Source organism: Pan paniscus, chromosome 9 (genome assembly GCF_029289425.2).
Source record: "Pan paniscus chromosome 9, NHGRI_mPanPan1-v2.0_pri, whole genome shotgun sequence".
Lineage (NCBI taxonomy): Eukaryota > Metazoa > Chordata > Mammalia > Primates > Hominidae > Pan > Pan paniscus.
In genome coordinates this window covers 72,281,977-72,304,213 of record NC_073258.2, presented here as the reverse complement: position 1 = coordinate 72,304,213, position 22,237 = coordinate 72,281,977, and the positions used below count along the sequence as shown (strand labels likewise).

Genomic DNA, 22,237 nt, shown 5'->3' with positions numbered 1-22,237 from the left:
CTGTTGTCACAGTGTTAAGGGATACGGTCTAGATGAGGGGTTGTCAGACTTTTTCTACAAGGGGGTCACATAAGAAATATTTTAGGTTTTGTGGGTGATATGGTTTGGATCTGTGTCCCCACCCAAATCTCATGTGGAATTGTAATCCCCAATGCTGGAGGTGGGGCCTGCTGGGAGGTGATTGGATCCTGGGGGTGGAATACCCCCCTTTGGTGCTATTCCTGATAGAGTTCTCATGAGATCTGGTTGTTTAAAAGTGTGTGGCATCTCCTTCCTCTCTCTCCCTCCTCCTCTGGCCATTAGGATGACCCTGCCTCCCCTTCACCTTCCACCATGATTGTAACTTTCCTGTGGCCTACCTGGAAGCCAGCACCACACTTCCTGTACAGCCCACAGAACTGCGAGCCAATTAAACCTCTTTTCTTTTCTTCCTTTTTTTTTTTTTTTTTTGAGATAGAGTCTCAGGAGCCTAGGCTGGAGTGCAACGGTGCAATCTCAGCTCACTGCAACCTCTGCTTCCAGGGTTCAAGCGATTCTTTTGCCTCAGCCTCCCAAGTAGCTGGGACTACAGGCGTGTGCCATCACACCTGGCTAATTTTTTGTATTTTTAGTAGAGACAGAGTTTCACTGTGTTAGCCAGGATGGTCTTAATCTCCTGACTTCGTGATCCACCCGCCTCAGCCTCCCAAAGTGCTGGGATTACAGGCGTGAACCACTGCGCCCGGCCCAAAACCTCTTTTCTTTATAAATTACCCAGTCTTAGGCATTTCTTTACAGCAGTGCGAGAACGGACTAGTATAGTGGGCCACATGTTCTCAACTACTCAACTCTGCCGTAGTAGCCCAAGAGCAGCTAGAGACAGGGTGCAAATGAGTGTGACTGAGTTCCAATAAAACTTAATTTACAAAGACAATCAGTGGGCCAGAATTAGCCTTTGGGCTTTTGTTTGCCAGCCTCTGGTTCAGACCATTACAGTGTGATTTTCAACAATCCCCTTAGCTTCTCTGTGTTTTCCATCTTTGTATTGGTGAGTGGATGACTTTGAGCGAGTTGAAAGCAGACCATGGAAGTCTGGGAAGGACCATTTGTTTAGAGTACAGATGCAGGTCAGTGTAGCACAACCTTACTGAGGCTTTATAGCTTTCAACAACCGTCATATTATATTCACCAGTCTGTGGGTCAGCTCGGGGTTCTTCTGGTCTGAGCTGGTTTGGCTGGTCTCTCTGAGCTCTCTTGTGCACCTGGGGGTGGGGGTCACCTCACAGGTCATCTGATGGTGGATTATCCAAGGTAGCCTCAGCCACATGTCTAGCAGGTGGTTGGCTGTTGGCTGGGCATCTTGGTTCTCTTCCACGTGGCCTCTCCTCCTCCAAGAGGCTAACTCCAGCTCCCACACCAGGGTGGTCTGAACATAGCAAGGGAGGAAGCTGCAGCTCCTCTGATGACTATGTTTGGAGCTCACACAATGTCACTTTCATCACACTGTACCCATCAAAGGAGTCACAAGACCAGTCCAGGTTTAAGCATGGGAAAATAGGCTCCACTTCGTAACAAGAGCAGCTGCAAGGAATCTATGGCTGTTTGCAATTTACCACTCAGGTGGAAAGAAAGGATAGGGAATGAGGCTGCTTGGCATCAAATTTTTAGCTCCAGCTTTCATAGCTGGAGTTCTCACTTCATTCCCCTGAGCCTGATCCCTCCACAGAAAAAATGAGACTGATGCTACCCAGCCTCAGAAGGTCGCTGAGAGGCTAGCGGGATTAATCTAGAGAGTGTCTGGCACAAGAAAGTCATCTCCATGTGGCTGTTATAAATGTCTCAGTGAACCCCTACAGATGTGACAGCACTGGGGGCGTAAAGAATGGAGGACACCCAAGATCATTGGAATGTCCCTTCACATACGTCTCCAAGGACTCCCTGCCCAGCTCTGGGCTTTTGCTTGTCCCTGCCTAGAATCTGTTCAAGGCTTCAAAGCTCAACTCACCTTGTTGCCTCCTTTTACAGCCCTTGTCGCATTGCATTAATTTCTTTTTTACAAATGTTTTTCTCCTACGAGTTGGGAGCTTTTTGAGAGCAGAAACAGGGTTTTGCCCAGAGCCTGTGGTAGTGCCTTGGGGAACATCCTATCCCAGCCCCTTTAAATCATCTGGGGTTTGCTTCACCCTATTTTCAATCAGAAACATTGGAAGCCAACCGGCACAACTTCTCAAGAGAGGAAGGATGTAAGCAGTACATGTTCTGCTCCCTTGCAACTCTATGTGGTCTCTCTTCTGGGACATTGCCACATGGATCTTAGTATAATTTGCTTAAGAAAAACAAAGTAGCTAAATTCTGTGAATCCTATCTGTTTCCCATGAGAAGAACAGATCTCATCCACAGGGCATCAGGGATGTTCAGGCTCTTTGAGAAGAGAGGACAAAGGTGGGACCCCCAAGGGCGTCTCTGTGCACTTGGAGAGATCCAAGAACTCGCTAAAGTAATGTAATAAGTTAGTATTCAATGCACACTTGTAGGGTTGAACTATGCTTTGTTATAAAGGGATGCCAGGATCGTAGAAAGTTTGTGTAGGGAGTAGGCAGATACATCATTTCTCTTTCTATAAGGCCTGTTTTGAAAGATTTCTTTCTAAAAAATGGACTAGGTGAAGACAAGCCTGTCTAAACTTAGAGAGGTATAAGAGATGCAAGGATAGAAATGACTACATTATGTATCCATCCATCCATCCATCCATCCATCCACGGACTTACCACCCATCATCCATCCATTCACCCATCCACCCATCCTCTCATTCATCCATCCATCCACCCATCCCTCCATCTATCCACCCACCCATCCACCCACCCATCCATCCATCCACCCACCCATCCATGTATCCATTCATCCATCTACCTATCTATCCATCCATCATCCATCTACCCATCCATCCACCCACCCACCCATCCATCCATCCATTCATCTATCCAGCCATCCAACCTTCATTCATTCATCTACCCACCTATCCATCCACTCATCCATTCATCTATCCACCCATCCATCCATCTATCCACCCACCCATCCACCTATCCATCCATCTATTCATTCATCCATCTATCGATCTATCCATCCATCCATCCATCATCCATCTACCCACCCATCAACCCACGTACTCATCCATCAATCCATTCATCCATTCATCTATCCATCCATCCATCATTCATTCATTCATCTACCCACCCATCCATTCACTCATCTATCCATCCATCCTGGAGCTCACACAATGCCTTGCAAATACTTCAGTCTACCAACTTATTTTCCAATTCTAACCCTCTCCAACACTCCAACATCCCCTTCTCACAATCTATCTCTCGCTCTCTCTCTTTCTCTCTCTCTGTCTCACTCTCATTCTCTCTGTCCCTCCCCAACTTCTCCCTTTTGGGAAATTCAAATTGCCCAAAATATAATAGAGATAACTCCTTGATATTATTATTATGATCACTCCTTAGGTATGTACAGCACTGTACAGTTTACTAAACACAAGTCTTCACATCAGTCCTCTTCTCTGCAGCCACATGACTCAAGCAGGCACAGGACCCATCAGGAACACCAGAGTCCTGAGCAGGAAGAATGTCTCCTGTCGCAGCCTTGGGGGGAGTCAGGCATGATGTGCCCGATGGTGCAGCAGGACACGATGATGTCAGAGCTGCCTGGGACATATTGAACTTCCTGATTTTTTCTTCTTGTGATGGAATAAATGATTTTGGATTAAGATGGAGAGAAACAATGATAGTATCAGATCTGGTGTGATGGTTTCCCTGGTGAGGAAAGTATTTCATAAGCTTGGAAAATCTGGTTCTAACTGGTTCACCCCTTGGAATTGTCCTCCCACCTGGCTTCCACAGGTCTGCATCATGAAGGCCCTTCCCTTTCAGCCAGGACTCTTTTGTCCACCTCCCACTCCCTCTGCAGGCACACTTGGCAAAGCTTGGACATTTTGGGTTGTCACAACTTGGAGGGTGCTACAGGGATCTAGTGGGTGGAAGCTGGGGGGCAGCTACACATCCTACAAGGCACAGGACAGCCCACAGCAGAAAACAATCAAGACCAACATCTCCAGAGGACCACGAGTGTGTGGCTTGGCTATGCATGGTCACCCAAACAGAGCTGGTGGGCCCTGACCCACTTTGGCCCAGAAGTTTCTGGCATCTCCCCCCGTGTGCGTCACTGCTATTCTGAGACATTTGCACACTGCATTCATAGGTCAATGCTCCAGGCAGGACAAGTGACGTCACAAGACATGCACAGGCAGCCTCAATGGCACTGATCACAATTGAAAAATTTTGAATGACTTTTTAATTTAAAAATAAATTCTGGGCCAGGTGCGGTGGTTCATGCCTGTAATCCCAGCACTTTGGGAGGCCAAGGCAGGTGGATCACCTGAGGTCAGGGGTTTGAGACCAGCCTGGCCAACATGGTGAAACCCTATCTCTACTAAAAATACAAAAATTAGCTGCGTGTGGTGGTGCATGCCCATAATCCCAGCTACTCGGGAAGCTGAGGCAGAAGAATCACTTGAACCCAGGAGGTGGAGGTTGCAGTGAGCCGAGATGGCTCCATTGCACTCTGGCCTGGGCGATAAGAGTGAAACTCCATCTCAAATAAATAAATAAATAAATTCCATATAATATCTGGCTTCCCAGGGAGACCAGCATGCCCATGGGGAAAGAAACTTGTCTGAATCCTCCTCACTGTCTCCTCACTCTAGAACAGCACCGTGCCCCTAGGAGGCAGTTGGTGAATATTTGCTGAATGAATACTGATAACCCTTGATTCAGAATTAATCACCTCTGACCTAATCTACTTTAAGCTAAATCTACAAGAGCATTTTCAGAGGATAATCATATATCTCTAATTCCAATGATTTTCTGGGCATTCCATCCAATGAAGCTCTAATGCCCAGGACCAAGGAAGAAGCCCAATTGCTAAAAATCGGTCAGGACTGTCTCGGTTGCAAGTGACAGAAACCCAACTCAGACCCATTTGGCAGGAAAAAATTCTGTTGGCTCCCTGGGCTGAACAGTGCAGGGCAGGCTGAGGTTTGTGCTCCAATGATACTGTAAAAATTCTGTTCCTCATGTCTCTCCTCTGCTTCCTGAGGGCTGACTTCCTCCTCAGGGAAGCTCTGGTTGTGGGGCCGCAAGGCAGCTACAAGGGCAACTCCAGGCTCACTTTAGGTTCTCCCAGATCCTTAATCCAAGGGAAGAGAGTATCCTTCCTGAGAGATGACCAAGATCCCAGGAAGAAACCATGGCTGGCATCACATGCCCACCCTGGTCAAGGGTAGCCATCACAAATCAACACAAACTTTGACCTAAGACAATTGAAATGTATTGGAGGTCAGAAGTCTGAAATGGATTTCAGTGGGCCAAAATCAAGGTGTCTGCAGGGCCATTTTCCCTCTGGGGGCTCTAGGAACTGGGAGAACCCATTTCCTTGCCCTTTCCAGCTCCTGGAGGTGCCTGCATGCCTTGGCTCACTGCAATAATAACATCTTCCAGTCTCTCTGACTCTGACCTCCTGCTTCCTCTTACAAGGACTCTCATGATTACCTAGGGTCCACCCAGATGATCCAGGGCAATCTCCTCATCTCAAGATCTATAACTTAACCACAACTATAAAGTCTCTTTTGCCATGGAAGCTCACATATACACATATACACATTAGGATGTGGTGTGAGGACAGGGACCATTATTTAGCCAACTTTAGTAGCCAAGGAGTGGAATAATCTTACTGGCCAGCATGGGTCCTGTGAGCCCTTAGGGGCCACCTCATCCAAATCTTAAGACTGGAGCAGGATTAGAGTGGAAAGAGAGGCAGAGGCTCTAGGAGGCTGCTGGGCCAGCTTCCAGAAGCCCCAACTAGGTCAAGAGGCCATGACCTCTGCTAGGCACCTCACAGTGGCCTCATGCAGAAGCAATGACACAGAGGGGCCCTGCCTGGACTATGGGTGGGCTCCACCTCTTACCTCTCTGCACCTGTTTGTCACCAGTTCTCTCCCTGGTATTAGTTATGTCCCCAGCACAGAACCTGAAACAGGGCAATGCCTTCTTTCCTTCCTTTTCTATGTCAGTGATGTGAACCAACAGTTTCTTTTCTCAGTAGCTGAGCAATCTTTTCTGATTTCTTTTCTTTTTCTTTCTTTCTTCTTCTTTTTTTTTTTTTTTAGAGACAAGGTTTTGCTCTGTTGCCCAGGCTGGAGTGCAGTGGTGCAATGTCGGCTCACTGCAGCCTCAAACTCCTGGGCTCAAGCAATCCTCCTGCCTCTGCCTCTGCCTCTCAAGTAGCTGGGACTACAGGTGTGTGCCACCACCATTCCCAGATAATTTTTTAATTTGTTGTAGAGATGGGGTCTTTCTATGTGGCCCAGGCTGGTTTTGAACTCCTGGGCTCAGGCAATCCTCCTTCCTTGGCCTCCTGAAGTGCTAGAATTATAGGTGTGAGCCACTGCAGCTGGCCTCTTCCGATTTCTGTTATGCTTTCTTTAGATTTTTACTTCTGTGCATTGATAGTCAATATTTGGATTCACAAGTAAGTTTCAGATCAATGAGGATTTGGAGTAAAGTAGAAGCGTGCTGCTTGGTTGGCCACACCATGCTGGGGCAAACTCGGATTCAGCCCATTGGAGGCAAAAGCCTTTCCTGCACTGAACCAGTTTTTATTCCACTCAACACACCCCAGATGAAAATATTTTGGCTCAGGAGAGCAGGGCAATTATTTATGGCCTCATTTCCCTCTTTCTTTGGGAGTGGAAGCCAACATCAGATGATTTAAAACAAAACAAAGGAAAAACCACATCTTTGACATCAGAATGCAAATGCTATTGTACCAAAGGAAAAACGAAAACAGCTTGACCAGGCCTGGAATCAATTTATTTCTGTGCCCCAAATGCATAGCACTTGGTAGAAAGAGCAAGGTATTTGGATGTCTGCTCCCACATTGGGTATTTGCTGATTTACGTGGGGGAAATGCCTTGCATATCAAGACAATCCATCATCATCATCATTGTCATCACTGTCATTGTTATCATTATTGTCATTATCATTGTCATCATCATTGTCACTGTCATCATCATCATCAATGTCATCATTGTCATCATCATCATTGTCATTATCATCATCATCATCAATGTCATCATTGCCATCATCATCATAGTCATCATCATAATTGTCATTGTTATCATTTTCATCATCATTGTCATTGCTGTTATCATTATTGTCATCATCATTGTTATCACCATTGTCATCATTATCATCATCGACATCGTTATTGTCATCACTGTCAATGTCGTCATCATTGTCATAGTCATCATCATCATTGTCATCATTATGTCATCGTCGCCATTGTCATAGTCATCATCATTGTCATAGTCATCATCATTGTCATAATCATCATTGTCACAGCCATCATCATCATTGTCACAGTCATCATTGTCATCGTCATTGTCATTGTCATTATTGTCATCATAATCATTGTCATAGTCATCATTATCGTCATCATCATCACTATCAACGTCATCGAGGCCATCACACCTATCACCGCAGTGAGGGTCAGGTCAGGAAATGCACCCAAGGGTTTCCTGTGCTGTCAAATGTCCCTCATGTCTCAGGCTCTATTGCAAATTAGAAAGTAAAAAGTCAAATTATTCTTATTTCCAGACAATATGATCTTATATATAGACAATCCTAAAGACTCTACCAAAAATCTTTTAGAATTGAATGAATTTAGTAAAGATAAAAAATTAACATATAAAATCAGTAGCATTGCTATACACAAACAACAAAATAGCTAAAAAGGAAATCGAGAAGATGAGGCCATTTACAATAGCTATGAAAAATGAAATACCTAGGAATATATTTAAGAAGTGACTGACAAAAAATAAAAACAAATGGAACGACATCCCATACTCATGGATCCAGAAATATTGTTAAAATGATCATAGTACCCAAAGTAATCTACAGATTAAACACAATCCCTACCAAAATACCAAGGACATTCTTCACAGAATTGGAAAAATCTTAAAATTGTACAGAACCAAAAAAAACTCTGAATAGCCAAAACAATCCTGAGCAAAAGCACAAACCTGGCATTATGAGACTTCAAAATATACTACAAAACTGTAGTAACCAAAGCCTCCTCCATCCCTGCATGTCCAGGACGCACAGGAATGAACAGGCAGCCGATGCTTGGCCTTCCAGAAGCAACAGCCTGGCTGCAGATACACAGTCAGCATGCAGACAGATGGGACACCAGCAAATATTCCAGAGAGGAAGGTCATGAAGCCCCCACATGAGAGACCAGGTGGGTTCAAAAGCCATCCAGCCATATCAGCTGAGCATGCAGTACGCAGAGCGGGGGGCATGGGCCTGACATGGAGATGCGAGACAGGGGCCTGCAGAGATGATGGCAGCTCCGTGTGACAAGGGCCTGATGTGGCTGTGGCAAACTGACCAACGTTTCTGGACAGCAATTTGGCAAAATGTTTAAGGAGCCTTTAAAAATTTTTGCTCTTCCAACTAGTCATTCAAAGGAGGTGATGGAAAGGGGCTGATCAAAAATGCAAGAAAAAGAAGGATGACTAAGGAGATTATCCCAGGATTGCTGACGGTGACCAAAAAAATAGGACCTACAGACTCCACAGAGGATTCATAGCAGATGTGGTAGATGGTGTTAGAAGGAAAACGTTTCCATCAAATATTCCATAACATGCAAATGGCTATAATGTTCCACTGAAAAGTCTAACACAAAACCGTACATACTGTAATATGTGTAGTGTGTATACCTAGCAACTTAGTGAGAGTCGCCCTCATGCCCCACTGAGTTGCACCTCACACAGCTGTTCACAGAGGCACTAGATGAATGGAGACCCCTCTGTTTTCTGTGATGACTGTCAGGGTAGAGAGCTGAATATTGGCAAAGGTTACTTCCGATTAGCAGGATTTGGAAAGGGTTTTGTTTTTCTTCACAGTTTTCTCTATTTTCTACAATGAGCCTGTATTCTTTCTTTATCGAAAAAAGATCCAAAAGTCACTTATAAAATGAAGAAAACATTTGTGATAATAAATATTTAATCACAATGCAATATTCGAAAAAGAAAATGTACTCATTCATTTTTGAGGGTAGTTGATTTTTTAAAAACCTATACAGTGCATAAAAGTAGGTTGAAAACAGGCTGGGCATGGTGACTCATGCCTGTAATCCTGGCACTTTGGGAGGTTGAGGCGGGCAGATCACCTCAGGTCAGGAGTTCGAGACCAGGCTGGTCAACATGGCTAAACCCCATCTCTACTAAAAATAGAAAAAAGTGACTGGGTGTGGTGGCTCGCACTTGCAATCCCAGCTACTCGGGAGGCTGAGACAGGAGAATCCCTTGAACTTGAGAGGTGGAGGTTGCAGTGAGCCAAGATCATGCCACTGCACTCCAGCCTGGGCAACAGAGTGAGACTTTGTCTAAAAAAAAGTAGGTTGAAAACAGAAATGCCAAAATATCAGAGGGGTGACCACGGGCGGGGACCTCAGGTGATTTTGATGCTCTGTATCTTTCTGCATGTTTTCTAAACTTGCAAAAATATGGAAAATGTTCTCTAGAAGCAAAGCAGAGGGAGAGAATGGTTTCAACCAGGGCCAGGAGGTCAGTGAAGCCTCCCAGATAAGACAGCGTTGGAGCTGGAAGTCAGGAATCTGTCTGTGACCACAGCTTGCAGACCACCCAGGGCCCCAGCTCCTCTTGGGGTCTCCCCCTTCCACGAAGGGGAGAGGGGCTGCTTCAGATAAGTGGCTGCGAAGCAGGTCACAGTTTGCTAGAAACAGGTGGAGGCCAAAGCATTAGTGCAGGGCCCCCCTAATCCTCCCTTCTCCAGGGCAGCCATGTGCAAATGGTCATCGGAAAGGACCCCCTTCCAACAAACTGCACACGGCATCCTGGAAGTGGCTCTTGCCCACCCAGGGCCCAGCTCTGGGTGTGGGGGGCCACCCACACTGCCCTGGGCCCCTGGGCGCTATGAGCCCTAAACTTAACTCCCAGCACAGTGCCTGTCCCAGGGACCAGTGCCATGCAGTGGCATGGGTAACTGTGTGTTCTCTCCCCCAGCCTCACTGCCGTGGACAGCGTGCCCCTCATCTGTGACTACGGCTCTGGCTTCAGCAAGGTGGGATTTGCAGGAATGGAAAGCCCAATGGGCGTGTTCCCCACTGTCCTCGGGAAACTTCGGCACGATGTGAGTGATGTCGGGGTCTCCTCCCTGTGGGGTGCTGCTCATCCAGAGGTGGCCCGCCGGCCCGGTCAACCCCATCCCCTCTCCCACAGGGCGGCCAAGGCAATCCCTTGAGCGGGGCGTGGTGGGTGCGAACGTGCCTCCACAAATCCAAGTCGGGAGCACCTGGCTTGATAACACACAGATGGCTGGGCCACCTAGAGTCTCTGCCTCAGCTGGTCCGGGGTGGGAGATGGGGTGGGCAAGGCCTTGCCCCTCTCACCACTCCCAGCATGCGGCCCATTCTGAGAGCCGCAGGCTTAGAGAGAGCAGCGATGTGTAAATCAGTAAAGTGGATGCATTGTGAAAAATCAGTCTTACTGCCCGTCTCCCATCTCTGGCTCTTCTCACGTTCAGAGAGGTATGGACACGGAGAAGGAGCAATTTGCCTTTAGGGTAAATGGGAGTCCATTAGGGTGAGTGGCAATGGACACTCAGCCTCCGTGATAGGAAGGCAGTAGGAGGGCAGGTGGCGACCGGGACACAGGCCCTCCAAGAGGCCCATCTCTGACATGCCAGCAAGTGGATCTCACATCGCCAGATCTTCCTGTGTTTCAAGGGAATTTAGAAACACAGGTGTTTCTATTGTGGTAAAGTATACACAGTGTAAAGCTGTGTTAACTGCTCAGTTCAGTGGCATCAAGAACATTCACCACCATGTATCTCCAGAATGTTCTCATCCTCCCAAATGGAAGCTCTGACCCCGTTAAAAACCAACTGCTCATCCCCCTCCCCCGGACAACACAGTCGCGTCATAACTGAAACTGGGCGAGTGGGTCTGAGCCTGGCTGCATGCCAGGTAGGGACAGAGATGCCTCTTCTCCCAGAAGAGGAACCACCTGCTCTGAGAGGTGACTTCTCGAATCCACATGGTGACAAAGTGGTGGGGGCAAGACCCCCCAGTGCATCTGCGTTCCCAGCTCATGCTCTGGATCATGGAGCTCATCCTCCGGAAGTTCCAGTCGTCCGTGGTAGGGAGCAGCGTCGTGACGTGGAAGATCTCAGATGTCGCAGGACCTCATGGCGATCACTCTTGTGCTTTGCAGCACTTGGAGCAAATTATTGGCAGTGTTTCTAATTATCCAAGATACACTGGCTCCCGGAGCTGTGACAGAGGAGAAAATCCCGTCTCCCTCTCTAAGAGGATAAAATGCACATGGATGCTGGGAGCCAGTGGATTTCCTCCTCGTTGTCCAAGTGGCAGGGATCATAGCAGGGACCACCCTGGCAAATCGCAGGTGCCTGCACTCAAGCTAGCCAACCAGCTTGCTGCTTGGGGATTATGGAGCTCAGTGGTTAAGAGCTGGGGCTTCAGGGCCGGGGAGACTGAGGCTCCAATCTCAGCCCTGTCCTCAGCACATGCATGACTCAGCGCAAGGGTGCTGCTGTGGCAGAGGCATCTCTTTTGCATAATGTGATTGTCCAAAGTATGTATCTCAGAGATTCGGCCTGAAGGTTAAATGAGATGAGTGAATGTATGTTTGGTGCAGTTTCTGGACCATAGGGAGTGTTTAGCAATGATGACGATGGCAGTGATGATAACAATGACTAGTATATTCGTGTATTCGCTTAGAACAACAGAAATGTGGCCATGTGCGGTGGGTCACGCCTGTAATCCCAGCACTTTGGGAGGCCGAGGTGGGTGGATCACCTGAGGTCAGGAGTTTGAGACCAGCCTGGCAACATGGCAAAACCCCGTCTCTACTAAAAATACAAAAATTAGCTGGGCGTGGTGGCACACGCCTGTAATTCCAGCTACTCTGGAGGCTGAGGCAGGAGAATCGCTTGAACCCGGGAGGCAGAGGGTGCAGTGAGCTGAGATCGCACCACTGCACTCCAGCCTGGGCGACAGAGTGAGACTTCATCTCAAAAACAAAACAAAATGAAACAAAAAAAAAAACCCAGAAATGTATTTCCTCATAGTTCTGGGGACCTGGAGTCTGAAAGCAAGGTGTCAGCAGGGCTGGTTTCCTCCCAAGGCTCTAGCAGGTGATCTCTCCTGCCTCTTCCAGCTCCTGGGGGCTCCAGGCATCCTTTGGCTGCCTCCGTCTTCACATGGCCTCCTTCTCTTTTTCCTTTTCTGTCTCTAATCTCCTCCTGCCTCTGTCTTAGAGGGACACTTGTCATTGGATTTGGGGCCCATCCAGGTAATCCAAGGTGATTCTCATCTTAAGATTCTTAACTATCACTTCTGCAAAGACACTTGATGCAGATAAAGTCACCTGAGACTCCAGGTGGACATAATGATAGGGGGGTGGGCATCACTCAACCCACTACAGTTACAATCTGGAATTTCATCTCAGCTCTCAGCCCCTCCTCTAGGGAAGGGGCCTTATCCTTGGAGTATGAATTGACTTAGAGGGGGTGCATTAGGGAGCATCTGCTGAGAGCGAGGCTCTCCCCTCCAAATCCACCCCAGCTAGGCTGCAGGCACTGTCACCGTCTCCCATCACCCCCATGTGGGACTGTCCTAGTTGCAGGAAAACAAGCTCAGGGCCACACACAATAAACATAATGCACTTGAATCATCCCGAAACCATCCCCTGCCCTGCTCAGTGCAAAAATTGTCTTCCATGAAACTGGTCCCTGGTGCCAAAAAGGTTGGGGAATGCTGACCTAGATGGCGAAACACAAGATCACAGCGAGAGGAAAATTTTTTGCCAAAACAGAATGAATGACCAAGATGAATTATGGGGCAGCAGACTGCTTGGCTCAACCACAGCAGATTAGGCTCTTGATTTGGTTTTATTTTCATGGGCAGCTGGGAGTAAGTTTCAGTCTCTGAGAGAGGTCACCTTTTTTTCTAGATCTAAGCTGCATGTCCCTTCCCACAAGCTCAATGCAGTGCCCTTAACTCCCAAGTCAAGAAGTCATAGCCACGGAGACCCAGGGTGTCCCTCGGGGCTCCGCCACCCCACGCCCCTTCCAAGGCTTAAGTCTGGCAGCCAAGATGGCAGTGAGACCCCTCGTAGGAGGACTTGTGAGAACAGAGAGGCAGGATGAAGGCATTGCCCAAAGTCACTGGGTCCCTTCCAAGTAGAGCAGCCGCTCTGACCCACAGGCCTCCTGATGAAAGGACACCAGGCCCAGCACTGTCCATCTTTTTATCTCAAACAGCAACTTCGAACTGGAGAAAACATTGTTCCTTCTGCACACCCATGACTTTGTCCCTCCCCCACCGCCTACCCACCACACTTAGATGTGGGTGGCTGAGAAACGTTCGAGGAGGTGGCAGCAGTGACAATCCCTCCTACCATGATGTCAGCTTATGAAATGCATTCCTGCTGGTGGGCTTAATTGACTTGATCCTCCAGCAGCGCCATGGCGAGGTGTGAGGAAGAGAGGTCATTGTTCCCACTGGACAGAGAAGAAGATAGAGGCTCAGAGAAGAAGATGGAGGCTCAGAGAAGGAGATGGAGGCTCTGAGAGGGAGATGGAGGCTCCGAGAAGGAGATGGAGGCTCAGAGAAGGAGATGGAGGGTCAGAGAAGGAGATGGAGGCTCCGAGAGGGAGATGGAGGCTCTGAGAGGGAGATGGAGTCTCTGAGAGGGAGATGGAGGCTCAGAGAAGATGGAGGCTCAGAGAAGGAGATGGAGTCTCCAAAAGGGAGGTGGAGGCTCAGAGAAGAACATGGAGGCTCCTAGAAGAAGATGGAGGCTCAGAGAGGGAGATGGAGGCTCAGAGAAGGAGATGGTGGCTCTGAGAAGGAGATGGAGGCTCAGAGAAGGAGATGGAGGCTCAGAGAAGAAGATGGAGGCTCAGAGAGGGAGATGGAGGCTCAGAGAAGGAGATAGAGGCCCAGAGAAGAAGATGGAGGCCCAGAGAAGGAGATGGAGGCTCTGAGAAGGAGATGGAGGCTCTGAGAGGGAGACGGAGGCTCAGAGAGGGAGATGGAGGCTCAGAGGAGAAGATGGAGGCTCAGAGAAGGAGATGGAGGCTCCGAGAAGGAGATGGAGGCTCAGAGAAGGGACACGACTTTCCCCAGGTCTCATAGCTGGTGATTCTCATCCCAAATCCAAACCTCTTCTGCTGAAGAGACAAACTCCTAAGATAGAAAAGCTCTGAGCAGCTGAGCTGTGGCTGCCTGGAGAAGGGGCCTCACTCTGAAATCACTGCTCCATTGCATCTCTGCACCATTGCACTCTTGCACCCGGCATCATGGCACCATTGAGCCGCTGCACCATGGCATGGTTGTTCCACCACATGCACCATTGCACCATGGCACCATGACATCATTGCACCATGGCATGGTTGTTCCACCACATGCACCATTGCACCATGGCACCATGACATCATTGCACCATGGCACTATAACGTCACTGCACTGTGGCACCACGAGGTCACTGTAGCATGGCACCATTATGTTACTGCAGCACAGCAACACGACGTCATTGCAGCACAGCACTATGGCATCATCGCAGCATGGCACCATTATGTCACTGCAGCATGGCACCATGACGTCATTGCACCGTGGCACCATGACGTCACTGCACCGTGGCACTATAACGTCACTGCACCATGGCACCATGGCCTCATTGCAGCACGGCACCATTATGTCACTGCAGCACGGCACCATGACGTCATTGCAACATGGCACCATGACGTCACTGCACCGTGGCACCGTGGCCTCATTGCAGCATGGCACCATTATGTCCCTGCGGCACAGCACCATTGCACTGAGGCCATCCTTCCTACCTGCTGCTCCCAGCCAACAACTGAGGATGGCAGTGACACCAAGGCAAGTCAAGCCCATTTTCGGGAAACCCAGCACTCCTGTGATAAATGAGCCTGGCTCAAGAACTCTCCAACAACCTTGCAAAGGCTTCCCTTAGACGGCATGGTGGCTAAGGTCACCAATCTGCTTCCCTGTTCCCTGCACCCAGGCTCAGACTTGGACAGCAGCCTGTTGTCTCTTCGATCTTTGTCCTGCTGTCTCCCCTCTGTCCCCAATGTGTGCGTATTCCCTAATCACATTCTTGCACCTTTCATTCCATCCTGGTGTCTGTTTCTCAGTGGACCCAGATGAACACATGGGCCATCAAGTAAAATCACCTCTGAATGATGGAACGGATAGCTTAATCTGCCATGAAAGTAGCCAGGTTTATCTTCCTAAAAAAATAACAGAAGTTGAATTACGTCACAGACCCTTTCCCGGTCAACCTTCTGAAGCAAATGTGGAAGCAGTGACGATCCCTCCTACCACGATGTCAGCTTATGAAATGCATTCCTGCCGGTGGGCTTAACTGACTTGATCCTCTAGCAGCACCGTGGTATTCCTGGTGCATCTCCCCTCACCTCTCCTTCTGCAGCAGCCTCTCTCCTTGCTGTCCCGTTTCCTCATCTACGAAGTGGACAGGACGAATGTCCTAGGAATGACTCCTCGGGCACACTCTTACCTTGTGGGTACTTTGCTAAAACCTCTTAGTGGCCATTTCTGAAATAGCTCACAGGGCTCGGGGAGGTCGTGGATGCTGGTGCTGTGGCTTGGAGTCTCCCACGAAGGCCACTGTGGCCTCCCAGCCACTGCTCACTGGGTCTCCATAAATGAAAGCCAGCTGCAGGGGAGTCCAACCCCAGTCAACCCTAGAAGCTGATCTGTCCTGGCCTGGGTCTTTCAGAATGTATTGCTGGGGATGGAAGAGGAAGACTAGTTCATTGGAGAGGAGGTTCAGAAAAAGCGAGGGAAACTCAACCTGCAATACCCCATTTCTTGGGCAACAACAACCAACTGGGACAACATGGAGAAGGTGGGTACAGCTTCTGCCAGGCAGGACGTGTTCATAGGCCTCCCTAGCTAGGTCCAGCTATGAGACAGGGGTGCAGGCCTTCCTAACACAGACCCTGCTGTGAGGGCTGAGAGAGATGACGGATAAAAAGTCCTCAGTCCTGGCCGGGCGCAGTGGCTCATGCCTGTAATTCCAGCACTTTTGGACAGGTGGACAGCTTGAGTGCAGGAGTTTGAGTCCAACCTGGGAAACATAGTGAGAATCCATGCCTACAAAAAATTAAAAAATAATCTGGCTGTGGTGGTGTGCCGCTGTGGTCCCAGCTACTGGGGAGGCTGAGGTGGGAGGATTGCTTGAGCCTGGGAGGTGGAGGCTGCAGTGAGCTCCAATTGTGCCCCTGTGCTCCAGCCTGGGCAACAGAAGGAGACCCTGTCTCAAAGCAGACAAACAAATGGCAAAAAAGTCTTCAGTCCCAAACACTAAGAAGTGGTAAGTATGGTGAACTTGCAGCTCCCTCACTTAGTAACTGAAGTTCTGGCTAGGACCTCCATGTGCATTTGGACAGGCCGTGCACTGCCTTAGAGGATGTACCTGTTAGTTACTGTGTCCCTGTCCCAGCCACAGACGAGGCAGCTTCAATAGCAGGAATTCATTACCTCACCATCCTGGAGGCTGGAAGTCCAAGGTCAAGGTGTGGGCCAAGCTGGTTCCTTGCAGGGCCGTGCCAGAGCCTGTGTCCTGGGCCTCTCCCCTGGTGGCTGTCAGTCTTTGGCTCCCCTTGGCTCACAGATGTGTCACCCCGATGTCTGCCTTCAGGTTCACGTGGCATTGTCTGTGTCTGTGTCCACATTTTCTCCTTCCTATGGGATTGGGGACCCAGCCTCCTCTTAAGTGATGGCATCTGCAACAACCCTGTTTCCAAATAAGGTCCCATTCAGATGTACGGGGGCTAAGACTTCAAAATATGAATTTTGGGGTGACAATTCAACTGATCACAATGTTTTAATGCTGCCTTCACACGTTAGCCCCAAATGCAGAGGCTCAAAATGCCAATGGTCATCACTCTCAGTTTTGTGGGTCAGGAATCTGGGAGTGACTCCTCAGGCTGGTTCTGGCTCAGGGTCTCAAGTGGCTGCCACAGCTCAGGGGCTGTGTTGGCTGCAGGCTTGACTGGGGCTGGAGGAGCGCCTTCCAAGGCGCCAGTATCAGGTGGCCGTGGGGTGCTTCCTCTGCATGGGGGTCTCCCCCCAGGGCTGTTCGACTTCCTGCCAACCTGGCGATTGGCTTCCCCCATGGGGAACTATGGAAAAAGCCAAGGTGGAGGCACCAGGCCACCGTGGCACAGCCCGGGCCGTCGCACTATTACTTCTGCCACATTCTGTTGGTCACACAAGCCAGTCCTGATTCCATGTAGGAAAGGTCTGCACAGGGCGTGACTTCCAGGGCCTGAGGGCCATGGGGCCATCTTGGCGGGGGCAGTGGTAGCACCGTTCACAAGTGTTTTTTCCTGCACAGCTGTGGCTGTGGTGCCCAATGTGACGGGAATGCAGAAACATGGGCCGTGTAGACAGGTCTTGGAGAGCACGGCTTCAGCTATGGGTCCCAGGGGCCCCCGCCCTCTGCTGCCTTGTGGGGCGCTCACCTGCCTGAGGGAGCCCAAGGCTCTGGGTCCTGCGTGGCTTCAGGGGTCCTGGCTCCTGGCTTCACCATCTTCCCTGAATTGCCAGCATCACACACTGACCCTCCTCTGTGCCCATGTCTCCCACCTCCTCCCTCTCATCACCCCGCCCTGTCTTCAGGAGACTCTTCCAAGCTCATGTCTGGCTGTGTCCCTTCCCTGCCTCAGGCTGGTCATCTAAGGATGGGCCACATCTGCAGCTGATGCCTGGCTCTTGCTCTTTCACAGGGATTGTGGCCTCATGCTTCCAGGTCCTGTGCCTGCCTGCAGGAGGCTGCCCCTCCACACTGCCCTCCCCCAGGGGCACGTCCCCCCACAGGGACAGGCAGCCGACTCACACCTGATAACAAACCATGGTGTACTGAGCCCCTACTGTACCGGGTGTGAGGGGCTGAATTGTGTCCCCCAACATTTACATGTGAAATCCTAGCCTCCAATGCCTCAGAGTGTGACTGTGCTTGGAGATAGCAGCTTTAAAGCGGCAACTAGGTTAAGAAGACATCATTAGGGTAGGCCCTAATCCAATGTGACTGGGGCCTTATCAGAAGAGGAAGTTAGATGCAGACACACAGTGGGGGACCCTGTGAGGACACAGCCAGAAGAAGACAGTGCCTGCAAGCCAAGGAGAGAGGCCTTGGGAGGAACCAGCCCTGCGGCACCTTCATGTGGGACTCCAGCCTCCAGAATGGGAGACAATGAGTGTCTGCAGTGCGAGGTGCCCTGTCTCTGGGGCTTTGTGATGGCAACCGTGGGATATGAATGCACCAGACTTCTCGGCGAGGCCACCATTTCACTGTCACACTCCTCTGTGAGGCAGGGAACATTTCCTGTTTTGAGGATGAGCAATGAGGTTCAACAGAATCAGGTTGCTTGTCCGGGGCTGGCCTGGTGTGCAGTGGAGCTTCCGTTCATACTGGGCTCACACCTGCACTCTCTCCCTGTGCAGCATCCACCCGTCTGAGTCCCCAGTTTGTGTCACACCCTTGAAGTCCTGGTGGTGGTATCTGACCCCATCAGACCACGAGATGCTCTAGCCAAGCTCTGGGCCTCACTGGTCTCAGCCCCATGTCCTAGCCCCAGGCCTGGTGACCGAGTGGAGGTTCTGCATCTTGCTGAAGCCACGCTGTCTCCCTGATGCTCCCTCAGATCAGGATGACCTCTCTGTCACTCAGCCATCACAAGTGCTATTTACAATGCTGCTTTGACGGCTGGGTGCAGTGGCTCACACCTGTAATCCCAGCACTTTGGGAGGCTGAGGTGGGTGGATAACCTGAGGTCAGGAGTTCAAGACCAGCCTGGCCAACATGGCAAAACCCTGTCTCTACTGAAAATACAAAAATTAGCTGGACGTGGTGGCATGCACCTGCAGTCCCAGCTACTCGGGAGGCTGAGGCAGGAGAATCACTTGAACCGGGGAGTTGGAGGTTGCAGTGAGCCGCCGAGATCGTGCCACTACACTCCAGCCTGGGCGACAGAGCGAGACTCTGTCTTGGAAAAATAGAAATAGTAAAATAAAAATAAAATACTGCTTTGTCAAACAAATAACATAAAATAAGATAACATAAAATAACAAAACCTAAAGCCCTGCCTGGTCCTGCAGCCATGCCCTGCCCTGTTTGCAGAAGCCTGGCCTTGGCCCCAGGAAGCTGCTGACTCTGTATCCCGTCTTCTCCCAGATTTGGCATCACTCCTTCTACCAGGTGCTCCACATCGCCCCAGAGCAGCACCCCATGTTGGTGATGGAGCCGCCTTTGAACCCAACACCCAGCAAAGAGAAAGTCACACAGGTACCGGGGCCAGTGGTGGTGAGGGCCTCAGGGGGTCAGTATCTGGTCTCCCCCGAGCGGGGGGCAACCCCGGCCTCACCTGCTCCTTGCTCAGCAAGAGGAGGACGCTGGTCAGGGGACACCCCATCGACACTCACGCCAAGCATGCCGGCCTCCGCCGGGGTGCTGGCCAGGGGCCAGGCACTTCATACACGTGACTTCATGCAGGCCTTCCAACCAGCCATGGGGCAGAGGACCATACTCCCCTTTGTACATATGAAGAGCCTGCGGCAGCAGGGAGCTTAAGCAATTTGGCTAAGGTCATGCGGAGTGTCGCTGGCGTGCTTGCCTAGACCCCAGTGGTCTCGCCCTGCAACTCCACTCTCAGCCACAATTCAGTTGTCCTAGGTGCAGGTCTGACTCCGGCCTCTGATTCTGGTTTAAAAGCTCCTGGGTCTCTTCTCTGAGCTTCCTCTTGGGCCTGCCCACCAGGCAGGAGGCACTGGTGTGTGTTGACAGGGTGGCCCTGACGGGGCTGGGCAGTGGGGCCTGGCAGGGGCCCGGGCTGGAGAAGAGAGGAAGGTGTGGCACTCTACTTAAGGCTGGGGTGGGGGCTGCTGGGCTGCCGCTGGCTACCATGTTCCCATCACATCATTAGCTGCTCCTAATGAGGACATTTGGTGAGCTCATTAAGCAAGCAGCACAGTTCCACCACCTGGCCCAGGGTCCCTGGAGCCCAGCGGTGTCTCCCGCAGTGAGCCGTGACCCACAGACAGACCCAGGGCTCAAGGCGCCCCCTGCTCCCTGCAGAGGCACACAAGGCGGCCCAGAAACGGCGGCTCCATCCATCACGGTGCAGGCATGAGCTGCCGCCTCATTTAAGACAAAGCCCTGAGCGGACCCTTGAGTCCTCGTCGGCTTGTGGAGAGGTGGTTCACAGGAGTGGGCCACAGATGGGCTGCCTGGTCAGGGCGCAGCAGGCTCCCACTTTCAGACTGTCGAGTGCCCGTGAGGCGGTGGGGAGCTGGAGAAGGAGTGGGATGGCCCTCTCCACAGGGGACATCTCACTCCCCGGCGGGGGCAGCAAAGTTCTCTGGAGACACAGAACAGTGGGATGAGCGTAGACACGGAGAGGGGTTCAGGATGAGGGCCTGGCTCACACAGTGATGGAGGCCGGCAAGTTCCAGGCTCTGCCGTTGGGAAGCTGGAGCCCCAGGAGGGCCCGTGCTTTGGCTCCAGTCTGGAGGCCGGCGGGGTCTAGACCCAGGAAGAGCCAATGTCCACTCCCAGTCTGAAGGCAGGAAAGGGTTGGTGTCTGGGTGCAGGCAGTTGGGCCGGAGGGGCTACCTCTTACTCTGTCCTTTTGATGGAATCAGGTCTGCAACTGATTGGATGAGGCCCACCCACATCCAGGAGGGCTGTCTGCTTTACGCATCCCCTGATCCACGTGTTGGTCTCACTCAGAGACACCCCACAGACACACGCTGAAGAACGCCTGGCGAAACCCCAGGCGCCCCGCAGCTGGGTGCTGTTGGCCTGTGGGATGAGCCAGGGCTCCAGCCGTGGGGTTGGCATCCAGCCTGCCTCTGTGGCTTCCCACCTGCTGGGTGCACTGCCTGCCTTTCTGCCCTGGTCCTCTCCAAATTCACCCTCTAACTGTATCAGGGACCCAGCAGGAAGTCAAAGGTACACTCACATGGGGCATGTTTAGTGAGAGTGTCATAAAGAGATTATACACAAAGGTGAGCGTGAGTTTTAGAAAAAAGCCCCATGAGAGGGTGCGGTATCCAGGGGTGTCCCGGGGCAGCTGCTACCACCCCTAAGCCTGAAAGAGCAGTGGATGGTTTTCAGTTCCCAGGGAGGGCTGTCACCCAGGCGCTGTGGCCTTCAGAAGAGGGACCCAGCAGGGAGGGAGCTGGGACGTCAGCAAGCCCTCCCCTCCCCTCCCTGGATCTCCTTCTGGAGCCCTGTGGGCAGAACCTGATGGGCGACCCAAGAAAGAGGAGCCAAGGACAGACATCACGAGGAAGGCGGGGGCTTCTGCAGGCCACAGGCAACCGCCAGCCCACTCGCGTGGGGCTTCTCCTCACTGTGGGCAAAGGGATATTTCTACATCTGTGGGCCCTGCTTTGAACTCTCCATCCCGTAACCAGCCCCAGCAGGCCTCAAAAAATTCCCACAAAGACAAAAGCCAGCCTTGACTCCCGTGGGCCTGCTGTGGGGCCAGAAGGTTACAGAGCTCACATGGTCTTCACGGTCCTTCCCTATGGTCCGATTCCCATTTTACAGATGAGAAAACTGAGGCCTGGGACCAGCAAGTGATGGCATTTGTGGAATGCTCAGTATACACTAAGCACTGTGGCACGGGCTTTACGGGTGTTAACTCATGTTGTCCTCAGCACCATCCCCAGGGAGGTACCACTACTCTCCTTCTGATGAGGAAACTGAGGCATAGCGAGGAGCAGTCATCTCCCAAGGTCACACATGCTGTAAGAGCCAGGCCTAGAACCCAGGGGTCCTGCTGCCAGGCCAGGCCCTTCCCTGAACTCTGGGCTGCTCCCAGTGTCCACACCCCAGTACTTCACACCCTGGGGCCACTGTGCACCTGTCCTAATCACCCTGAGCCAGGTACCAGACATCCACGGACAGCCCCCATACCCAGGAGCCCATCTGTAGGGAGTCTGCCGTCTAATCCAAGTCTCCCCACAGTCCTAAGAGGTGGCTGGGATGGGTGTGAGTCCATTTTACAGACTGGGAAACTGAGAGTGTCCCGGAGCTCAT

The 22,237-nt window shown here is 51.0% G+C and overlaps 1 protein-coding gene across 1 annotated transcript in view; it reads left to right on the top strand.

Annotated features, from left to right (window-relative positions):
• LOC103782666 (actin, aortic smooth muscle) overlaps window positions 1–22,237 on the top strand; it is a 36,151-nt gene that overhangs the window by 9,378 nt on the left and 4,536 nt on the right. Inside the window, exons 3-5 of the mRNA XM_055093719.2 lie at window positions 10,124–10,250; window positions 15,905–16,033; window positions 19,367–19,477. Coding sequence (XP_054949694.1) covers window positions 16,025–16,033; window positions 19,367–19,477 — 120 coding nt within the window. The 5' untranslated portion in view covers window positions 10,124–10,250; window positions 15,905–16,024. The remainder of the gene's footprint in view (window positions 1–10,123; window positions 10,251–15,904; window positions 16,034–19,366; window positions 19,478–22,237) is intronic.